An 11,278-nucleotide genomic window follows, 5' to 3' on the forward strand; every position below is an offset into this window, starting at 1 on the left:
CTTTGTTTCTGACCAAAGTATGTCACTCAGCTAATTGAAAACACTTTTTCAAACTATTCTCTCATTAATTAACTCAAAAAGAATTCTCACCAAGTATGTGCCAGGTTCTAGTCTAAGAATGAATTCCTCAGTTTGCCTCAAGAAGTGAGGAAAAAATGTTGTAGAGGAAGTGAAGTTTCCTTGACTCCGAAGCAGGTGATGCATTTTTCTAGATTAGAGGAGGTGTATTTTTAGGTCAGTGGGGTAGGGATGAGAAAGTCATTGCTGATGGAGTGATGCAAATACAAACGCAAGGAGTTATGAGAGAGAATCGTGTAGAGCAGTGAACTGCAAAATAAATTGCAAGAGGGACATGAGTGTAGTGCAAGAGAGAAGGGAAAAGGAGGGTAAATGTAAAAGGTAGAGACTAGATAGCAGCAGGTGATATATGTCTCTTCAGAGTGTTGGCTGTTTGACTAGAGTGAATTAAGAGCCATCAAGAATTTTTGAATAGGGGAATGACAATCAAATTTGCATTTTTGAAAGGAGACTGATGGCAGAGGCTGGATGAGGGGTTGGCGAAACTTTCTTCAGTGTAAGAACAGTCTTCTGGCCTCCTGTGCCAGTCACCTAGAATTTATTATCATGTGGCATCTGTGGGAGACATTTTCCCTTTTCTTGTTTTTCAAATGATTAATATAATTATATGATTGTTCCATCAGCTTTATTCCATCTTGATTTTCTGGAGCTGATGAACATCAACAGTATTTCCTTTGATGATTACAGTGCGTAACATAGCACTTTGCTGCTAGTAGGTATAACATAAATGTTAATACTTAAACCAGGAATTAATTGAATGAAATTTCAGGGGCCAGGTCCGGGATGGGTTGGCTATTTTCTCTGTGGAAGTATAGTGCATAATGCAACTACTGTAGAGAGACATGGGGGTAAAAGCATAAAGGGTCATGCTTAGTGTTGCAGAAGGGAAGTTGAAGCCTCACTAATGAAACAATATTTTAATTAGATCTAGAAGAACAAACCAGAAGAGAAAAACTGTACAAAGGAATTGTGAAAGGATACAATGCAAGAGCATGGTGAGAAGACTTTCTGAAGTTTAGGGCAAGTGAGGAAGGAATAGAAGGAGATCAGGCTATAACTAGGTTAGGCCTCTCAGAAGCCATGATATATATGCAATATTTTCATTATGGAGTTATTATACTTACCATCCTCTTTGTAATTTCACTCGGCATAGAATAAGAGGAAATTATCTCAGACTAAATCATGGGGAAAAGGAATTGTTATTACAAACTGCTTTGTTTGAAGCAGGCAACATATTCAGGAGATGCAGACAATAACTTATATGATGGATTTTAGTATGGTAACCATTGAATCCTCCCTAAAATTTCTCCTTCTCCAAATAATTTTCTAATCTAAATATCACCATAACTTTATTTGAACAGATTAACAAACAACCTCATTTAAAAGAGAAACAGAACTACAGAATTATATACTGTGTTGAAAAGCACCATGAAACCATGTAAACTGGTCCCTACTACCCACCTTGTAAATGAATCCCCTGAACTCACGTCCTGTGAATATGTCATAGGACACAGAATTTAGTCACATCATGAATCTTCCACTTTTGAACAAATCTGGCAGGTGGAAACTTCCTTGTTGGACTGACACGGTGTCTAATTCTTCTTCCACCAGAAACTCACTTGTGGTTTTCAATTTCTATGCCAATTCTAATCAAGCGGTATGACTGAGCTGGGGCACCGGGCTAAGCAGGAATCCAAAACTACATCCAGATTCATCAGTGAAGAGGAATGAGTCAATAGCTATGTCTGCCAGGAATTCTGGAAAGGAAAATGACAACATGCATAATTATGTTTTTCATTCCAAACAGACTATTTAAAAGTAACTATAACAGTTCTACCATCTGTGTTGTAAAATGGTTCTCATATAAACACCTAATACATAGAATAATCTTAATAAAAGTCTTCAGAGTAAATTCAAGACACTGTTTCTAGCCTGCCATGAGTCATTTTTTCTTGGACATTCTAGACAATGTTTGCCTTAACCATAATGCTGTTCATCTCTTTTCCCACTTTACAATTGGTGTATTGAATTTTATCTCAGTATTCTCCATTTGTTTCTATTAAATTTCATCTGATTAAATTTAGTTTGTAGAAGCGTATTTTTTAAAATTCTCCTTTCAAAATACTTTGAGGTTTTTGGAGTTCTTAAAGGTAATATAAGTCGGTGGATTGATGCCAAAATAAATCCTAAAGGAATATTAAAATTTAATTAAAATGCAGTGATATAGAATCCACAACAAGGAGTTATAAACTCACTCCAAAAGAGAAATCGCCTACCTCCTAAATCCTATTTGAAATTCTACTTATCTTTTAAGACTCAACTTAGAGGCAAATTCTCCATGACAGTTTCCCTAATTAACTCAGTTTTAATTAATCCATTTATAAACTTTTTGAAACAAGACTCAAGTCTCATGCATATCTGTCTTAGGTCAGATTCTGCAGAAAAGGAAGCTGAGATGAAGGTTCCTGTGTAAGTAATGTGTTGAAGGAATGAGCTATGGCAAACTTGTTAAGTAGAGAAGAAAGAAGGATAAGGGAGAGATGCTAGATAAAGTACCTAACCCTGACTTGTATCCCACATCTTTATAATAAAATACAATAAAGTAAAAAAAGAAAAGAGTTTAGTTGAAGTCTTACCTCTGCCTGATCCCAGGGAGACATGAAAGACATCAGAGAATTATCCTTATTTGTAGCAAATACACAGGAAAGATATCACATTATCAGTTAATCATTACTTGCAGGTTTCTACAGGTGTAGGTCCTAACCACTCAGTGTATCTTATCAAGTGAGAGCAATTCTCAAGAGAAGAGGATCTGGGTGAACCACCAGCAGTGCCTGATACAATTTCTTTCCAGAACCAAACATGGCATCTTACACATGTAAGATTCAATAAGTGTTTACTGATTTGTATTGTTTCAGGAGAATTAAACCAAAACAGCAACTTTTGTATTCACCAAAATTTTTATTACCACTGTTACTAGTTTTGCTCTTATGCTTATGCAGCTAAGAGTGAGATTAATTGGATTTTTAATTTGATATTAAACAATAGAAATAACACAAAAACACTAGTATTTCATAAAACTCTAAACTTTAAACTGCTTGGTGAAAATATGATTTATTTCTTTGGCTTTTAAATATTTAATGTAGAAAAAGTAAGATTTGCATGGATCAGCAGTAAAAAAATAATTAAAAGAAGACAATATGGATATGAAAAGGGAGCCACTCATGTCAACTTTTTTAATTTTTTGAGAGAATCCTTCTATTGACATTTGTTGCCAAAATTTTAAGTAATTTTTAACAATTTGAAATGGTGTAAATCTTACAGAGAGGTTGCAAGTATACCTTGTAATATGAAGAGACTGTTTTTCTTCTTCAAGCCTTTAGGAGAAATTGGACATGATGCCCCATCATCCTGAATAATATGTACTTACTACAATTAAGAATAATCTGCTCCATAACCTGATACAACCATCAAAATAGAATAGGACATCTAAACCAGAGTTTAGATGAACAGGAAGTTTCCTGGGGGGTGGTGCACCCTGGGAGGGCACGGAAGCTCAGTGCCCCTTTTACCCTATAGTTCACCCTGCACGTCTCTTTACCTGTATCCTTAGTCATATCCATTATAATAAATTGGTAAACAAGCAAACAAAAAGCCAAGCCTTGGGCACCAAGTGTGCTTATTGCTATCAGGGTGTCACTGCTCCCAGACCCTCTCACCAGCAAATGGACACACATGCATACACATGAAACCCCACCCCCTCACACACATCCTTCATTTCTATTTATTTCTATATATCCCTATATGTATTAAAAACCATGAATTCATACTGACAGCTTCAATTTCAATCTAACTCAACAGAAATATTCCAATTTTCTTCATTTTCATATTTGTAACTCCATTCTAGTGAGAAAACAGACCCCCGTTATTATATTTAACATATTTAGTTTTTTGATCAATCCCTCATGTGTAATTAATCTCCACTGTCAGTGCCACCCTTTCTCCTTGCATGGATGCCCTCCTGACTCAGGTTTAGATGTCTTATTCTGATTCATTGTGAACGCGACCACTCCTGTCTACATGTCTCCACATCATGGAATGGCTTCAGGATTAAATTGTTAGGAAGTAAAGGGAAGGGGAAAATAAAAGAAAGAGGAACTCCTGTCAAAACTTTTATAAAGTGTTTTCAGTATTAGAACAAAAGTATTTGTGAAAAATCTAGAATTTTCTTTCAGAAGGAAAGAGATTATATTATGTACAAATGCTAAGTTTTTATTTTTATTGTTTTTATTGCTTACCAAAAATAAGTAAATAATCTGAACTTGAACAGCTTGTACATAGATGGAGTCAAGTGGGATCCTCATCATGAATATAAACAAATTGGAAAGGTTGTATCTGTGTCAAAGAGGCAGAGTCAAGTCGAAATCACTGGGGCATATTGATGATGATATCCAAGAAAAGAGTACTGCTGGCAGAGCAAGTAAGCAAAGGCGAGGACCCTGAGGTGGAGCACCAAGCGCATTCTGGGATATCCACAGGTCTTGCTCCCTCGGCTTTTCAGCTCTTTACCCTGATGTCACCTTCACATTATGACCTTCCGCAGGAGTCCATGCAAAATTACCCCAATACTTCCCATCTCCTCTTTCCTCTTACTTAATTTTCTTCTTAGCATCTACCACTCTCTAACATTCTAGATACTTACTCATCTTGTCTTATCATCATTGGTCACCTCCACCAGAATGTAAGATCCTCAGAGCAGGTAATTACATCAGCTTTGTCTACTGTTGTACCTCCAGATCCTGCATTTGCCTGATGGCATACAGCGGGCAATCATTTGCCAAATGCATAAATCAATTAACAAAAAAATGAACTTTCAAGCCTTCCCTTCTTATTTATTTATTTTTGGCTTCTTCATAGACAGAAATGTGAAAGGCAAGAAATAAAAAGACAAATAGAAAGTTTCAAGAAAGGTAATTCAAGGAAAGAAGAATGCAGAGAACAAAGGAAGAAAAGAAGATCCCAGCCAGGCACAGAGGCTCACCTCTAGGACTGCTTGAGCCCAGGAGTTTTGAGACCAGCCTGGGCAACAAAGTGATATCTCAACTCTACAAAAAATTAAAAAAAAAAAATTAGCTGGGCATGGCGACTAGTAGTCCCAGCTACTTGGGAGGCTGAAGCAGAAGGATCGCCTGAGCCCAGGAGGTGGAGGCTGTGGTGAGCTGTGATCATGTCCCCGCATTCCAGCCTGGGCTGAAAGTGTGAGACTCTTACTCAAAAAAAAAAAAAAAAAAAGAATGGAAGGATGAGAGGGAGGGAAGAGAGGGGAGGGAAGTGGGGGGAGGGGGACAATGGGAGGAAAGGGGAAGGAAAGGAAAGAAAAACCTTTAGCTTTGGATCATCAATCTTGAGCCATAGCTGTTCAACTGCTACTGAAACCATCGTGGTGCAATACAGACTTCCCCTAAGACAAATCTTGCAGATGCAAAAGGCAGCCCATTTCAGCTCTTGTCACTTTTCTGGATTATTTCTAGGGTTAACTACACTGGTTGGTGGATAACCAATCCAGGATATCAGCAAAGTGAAATGTTGACGATGATATCCAAGAAAAGAGCACTGTTGGCAGAGGAAGTAAGCAAAGGCGAGGACCCTGATGACATTAAAAGTGATTATGTACTTTTTTCTCTTTACTGAATGAATATAGTCCACTTGCTGATCAAATTGTATATTTCTCTTTTAAGAAAACAACCATGATCTGAAATTAAAAGTTTTACATCTGAATTTAGGATTAACAACATTTGTGTTTAAAAGCAGTGAATCTGAGAATCTTTAATAGCAATAGTACAATATCTCATCAAAAAGAATAACAAAAAACTCAGTATCTCATGTTAATTTGCATAGTGATGTTTTTATTTCCTAGATGTATATATGCATATATAAATAAAAATAGTGTTGTCTCATGGAATGAATAAATCTGGTCAGTGAATAATATTCACACACAATTGGAAGTCCTATGTATTGAGATTGAACTATTAAATATATAAAAAGGAAAACCATATTTTTAAAAAAAGACTACATGTAAGAAAGTTGGTGAGAAATGCTTAAAAATACAGTATATGTCCCCAATTGCATCAGGAAATTCATACTAACAGAAAATGTAGCTAAGTATATCTTACATGACCAACACCATTTGTCAATCTAACAAGTTTATAGTAGTATTATTCTCATGCAGCTATATAACTGCAACTTTGAGTATCAGCCAGTCCTTTCTGATCAGTACAATTATCCGTACTGTGCTTTTAAATCCAGTTGTCATGGAATTTCAAACTGCCCTGCCAATTGAAAGTGCTGCATTTTCCAGTCTGCAAACTATGCTGTGGGTTTACTTAGAAACTCCTTGTTGAAAAATCTTCTTGCCTCAACATCACTGAGGGAAACAGAGCAACGAGATGGATTCTGTCTTCGATATTCAATGCTTTCAACCATGGCATCCTTTATCACCTGCAAATAGAGGCAGAAGATGGGTAATTAGTGCAGCTCTGAACTCATTTAAACAATTTTGATTAAAATAAAAATCTCATTGATCTTTTTATTAGAGTATTCTTTTTGAAATATATGAAGATAAATCTATGAGTCATCCACACACATTTAAATTACACTCGTTAAGCTCAGAACCAGCTACTCTTCCCTCCCCCACCATAGAAAGGAGAAAGTATTTGGAAAGTCCAGATTTTGTGCTGATAAAGTTGGGAATAAATTTGTAACATGGTGAATTTATGTTGGTTCTGCCCATCATAAGAAAGGTGATAATGGGAAAGAAATAGGTAGTTTGCATTTATAATTGATTTTTTTTATAGTTGGTGGACAAGTGAAAATGAAAGACCTCAGGAAAGTAAAAACTCAGTGAGGAGAGAAGGCACTGTTGAAGAACTACCCTGCATCCTCAACTGAACAAACACTGTTATAAAACAAGTGTCCTCTTTCTAGGAACACCATGCTCTGTAATTTCACTGATGAAAATAAATTGCTACTTTTTATTCAGAATAATCTTAATATACACTCAAAGTAATGGTTACCAGATGAAAACATAGGCAACTACCACTCTAAGAACTGCTGTAGCAATTGTTATATGCTGCTTCTGGTATGAAACCAACATAAGAATTTGGAGAAAAAATAAAACATTTGGAATTTGGTAGAAGCAGTTACTGCAGAGTAATGGAGATGGGCTTTGGAAGAGCGACCTCACTAGCAACCTTGACTCTGCTGTTGCTTTAGAAACCTGTTAAAATCTGGAAGACCCCATTCCCTGGGATAGGACTATAGGATTTCATCTTAAGGAACAATGATATCGATGTTCAGGGCACCAAGAAACAGAGGCAAGTCACAGGGTTATTCCACAATCCCCTTAATTCTCTACCCTGGGATTGTTAAGCTTAACAATAGTACACATAGATAGGTACTATCTATGGCCCTTTTTGGTCCTATAGTACACATAGGTAGGTATTATCTATATGCTTTTTTGATCCTCTGCCACAACAGGGAATACTTGGCAGCTCTGAGCAGCTTAGAACCCCATGGTCTGCTCTCACTCAGAGCCACTGTGACCTTCTTGGCCCTGGAGACATATGCACAGAGGGTTTTCCCATCCCCACATGCAAATTCACTGCCTGGAAGAGAGAGATATGAGACCTCAGTGTGCTAACATGCAATTAAGATCCTGTGACTTCATGTCAGGCCCAATGGTCAAGCCTCTCTGTATTCTGTAATAGTAACTTTACAACTGCAGTCATATCCTGGCAAAGGAGTAATCACAGGACTGTGATTCTTTTATATGGTTTATTTTTTGAAAGTTATATGTATAATTATCTTCTGGAGAAAATGAGCTCAAATGTGACTGAGTCTCTTACGTAAAGCAGATGTTTGTGGGTATCCTTTTTTCCCATGAAAAAGGGTAACATAATTCTGTGTCACAGAAGATGCTGTAGACCTATGAAGGAGACTTTGACCGAAGGCCTGAATCACAATCTTGGCTGTGTGAGATGGAGGGAAATTAGCTTTCATGTTTGAGCCTGTTTCTTCTTCTTCACAAATAAAAGTAATAACACTAATTCGGGGATTTTATGAAGATTGGAGATCATTTATATAAAGTGCTTTACATAAAGCCTGTCACAAAGGAAATATTCTCTAACTAGCTTCTATTACTGTTTTTATTTTTAAAATGATCCTATGTGATGAAAATTAGGAGCTCTAAATTAGAAGTGTGGCTGTAAAGTTTACAAGAAATAAACATGCCATGTATATAGTCAAGAGTGAGCTTATTGTACAAATCAGCAAATTGGTTCTGCTATTCAAAGTGTCCTGCTACCTCATTTAATAATCTCCCTGCCTTTCTAGAGATCCACATCAACAAGTTCATCAGTTGGTTTCTCCTTCACAGCAACCCAAGAAACATCAGCCCTAACTTAAGTACCCAAGGAAAATAAAAATCAACTATTTAGGCAGTCAGCAGATACTCTCACTGCTGCTGTGTCCTTCACAATGTAGCTTCCCTTTAATAAATCTACCTTTCTTAATTCATGAAAAATCAACTATTTACTTCCTAAACATCTAAAAAGTTTTATATTTAAAATACAACCACAGGAAAAACTATACTGACAATGCTGTTGATTCATTTATAATGAATTTATGAGCATTAAAAAATCAATATCAATATCATGAAACTAGTGGATTTACCATAATTGCACCTCAGCTGGTATTTCTAGTAAATAAGCCATTCTTATAGAGGAAAATGAGTATTTGTGCTGCCCAATTAGAATTTGCAAGCTGAACCACAAGGTGGCATACTCACACCATAAAACTACTAACCAGGTTTTTCAGATTACTGCAAAAAATACCACGTTCCTGGGAGTTATAATTTTGTGATATAAACAGAAGTACTGGATTCATTTACAAACTCAAACCTTTGGGCATGCTGCATGGTAACACCAGATGTATCTAAAAATGCAATATTCCTAATTTAAATCATTCTAATTTTTATTATGTTAAAGAGTAATCTTAAATAGTGTTTATATCTCATTTCCTCTTTCATTCTCCCCTGAAAGTTGCTGGGGTTCCAAATCCTTCCCATCAGCTTTATCCTATCAGTAGCCCTCATATCTCACCTGTTTCCATCCCCACTGTCCATCCTTATGCCTGACCCATGTCATCTTTCACTTGAGCCATTCAATAGCCTCCTAATTGTTTAACTAGATCATTTAAATCTTTGGCAATAAAAGCAGAGAATAAGAAGGAAGAAAAACATGTAAAATGTGGGCTTCCCCTCCCTCAAACGAAACAAATTTGGTGACATGAGATTCTAAGTAACTACAAATATTGAGATCTCACAACAGAAAACACAAAATAAGCCCAAGAGAGGAAGTTACAGTATATGTTGGGAGAGAAGTAAAACAATTACAATTATAGAAGAATACGAGTTGATATTTTGGCCTTAATTACTGTGAATTTGTGGGCTAATGTGTGCCATCCCAATAAGAACAGAAATGTCATGACAGCAGAGATTTTATTAGTCTTGTCCTCTTTTTATCCTGGTACTTAGAACATGGAAGGTGCATAATAAATATTTGAAAAAATTAATAATTGTACAGAAAATGCTCACTGCAGGTTGAATGACACAAGATAAAATTCAATGGGGACAATGAGACCTGAGTTGAGTAGAACAGGCAGGGTTTCATAAGCGGAGAGAAAGACGGGGCACTCTCTGGAGAAGAGTGGCTGCATAAAAAAACGCTGAAGATGGAAGGTCGTGGTGTGCATAGGAGATATCTGGGAATCAGCTGGTCTGACTGGAGAGGAGGTTGTGTTTGGGGAACAGTAAGAAACAAGGTGGCTTGAGAAATAGATGCTTCAAAAGTGAGGAAAGAGTAAGAACAGACTCGTGGCCTCATCTCAGCTCCCCACATAATTGTGACTTCCAGGAATCTGCCTAAATAATCCATGACTCAGCTTTCTCACCTATAGAAAACACATTTAAACCTTCACCGTATAGATGAGTTTTAAGAGTTGAATATCTGGGGGGAAATACTTGGCTTATTTTAAGCACACAAAACTTTTCCTTCTTTCTATGTTGTCTTTTACTGTATCCCTGTTCCTTAAAACAGTTTCTGGTACCCTACATACTCAGTAAATATGTACTGAGTGAATGAATACATGAGATGGAAAGAAATTACAGATAACATTAAAGGTAGACGATTTTGGCCTAGCATATTAGGCAATGTTACATGATGATACACTTCTAAATTACTCTATGAAAGATTAGAACTTTGGCCTATACCTACTATACACTCTTATCAATATGATGAAATATCATTATATTAAGAACTAAGTACCACTATTCTGGATATATGCTGCTCTTAATTTTAATGAACACATAACATTTAACACCTTATAGAATTATTTGAGAATTTTGACAGTTCATCATTAACTTTAATTGGCATATGCTGAATAAACTGACACACATTCTAGGTTTTAGAATAGGTGGGCCCATTAAGTTAAAACATTGAATAAGTGAGATTGGGAGACAATATATTTTCCTGAGGTAACTGAATCAATAGATCCTTGAAAGGAGATCTCAGAAGGCAAATTCCTTCCAAATTAAAGTTTGGTTTGTGACTGGGGTATGTAGCCACACTACATCGCCAGGCACATACTATGTATAGATTTTCCTTGGTCAGGAACTCTGCCTCCAACCAAAGCCACTTGTATCTTGAAACTTGCTATACCTGTAAGTCAATGACAGTTTAAACATCATCATGAAAATTTTACTACACATTTATATTAGGTGCCAGGTATTGTGATCAGTGTCTCTAGAGGATACACAGCAAATAAATCAAGCCATTGTCTTTAAATGGTTTATAATTTATAGTTAAAAGCATTAAAATATGAACAATAATAATAATTATTGTCATTATTAAATTAACTGCTTCAATTTACTGAGTGTCTAATATATGTCAAGTCTTAAGTCTTTTACTTAATCCTCATCTCAATCTTACAAGAGGCATATCATCGTTTCCCTTTACAAATGAAGAAAGTAAAAATTAGAAAAACTGGGTGAGTGTGGTGACTTATGTCTGTAATTCCAGCATTTTGGAAAGTTAGGGTGAGAGGTTTGCTTGAGCCCAGGAGTTGAAGACTAGCCTGGGCAACA

The 11,278-nt window shown here is 36.3% G+C and overlaps 1 protein-coding gene across 1 annotated transcript in view; it reads right to left on the reverse strand.

The window, feature by feature from the left end:
* Positions 1 to 5,972: 5,972 nt before the first annotated feature.
* The window catches only part of PLA2G4A (phospholipase A2 group IVA), a 123,869-nt gene continuing 118,563 nt past the window's right edge, over positions 5,973 to 11,278 (reverse strand). Inside the window, exon 17 of the mRNA XM_008052537.1 lies at positions 5,973 to 6,576. Within this exon, the coding sequence (XP_008050728.1) occupies positions 6,445 to 6,576 (132 nt within the window). The 3' untranslated portion in view covers positions 5,973 to 6,444. The remainder of the gene's footprint in view (positions 6,577 to 11,278) is intronic.

The sequence above is a fragment of the Carlito syrichta genome, unplaced genomic scaffold, assembly GCF_000164805.1.
Source record: "Carlito syrichta isolate Samal-C Ts95f unplaced genomic scaffold, Tarsius_syrichta-2.0.1 Scaffold279737, whole genome shotgun sequence".
NCBI classification, from domain to species: Eukaryota; Metazoa; Chordata; class Mammalia; order Primates; family Tarsiidae; genus Carlito; species Carlito syrichta.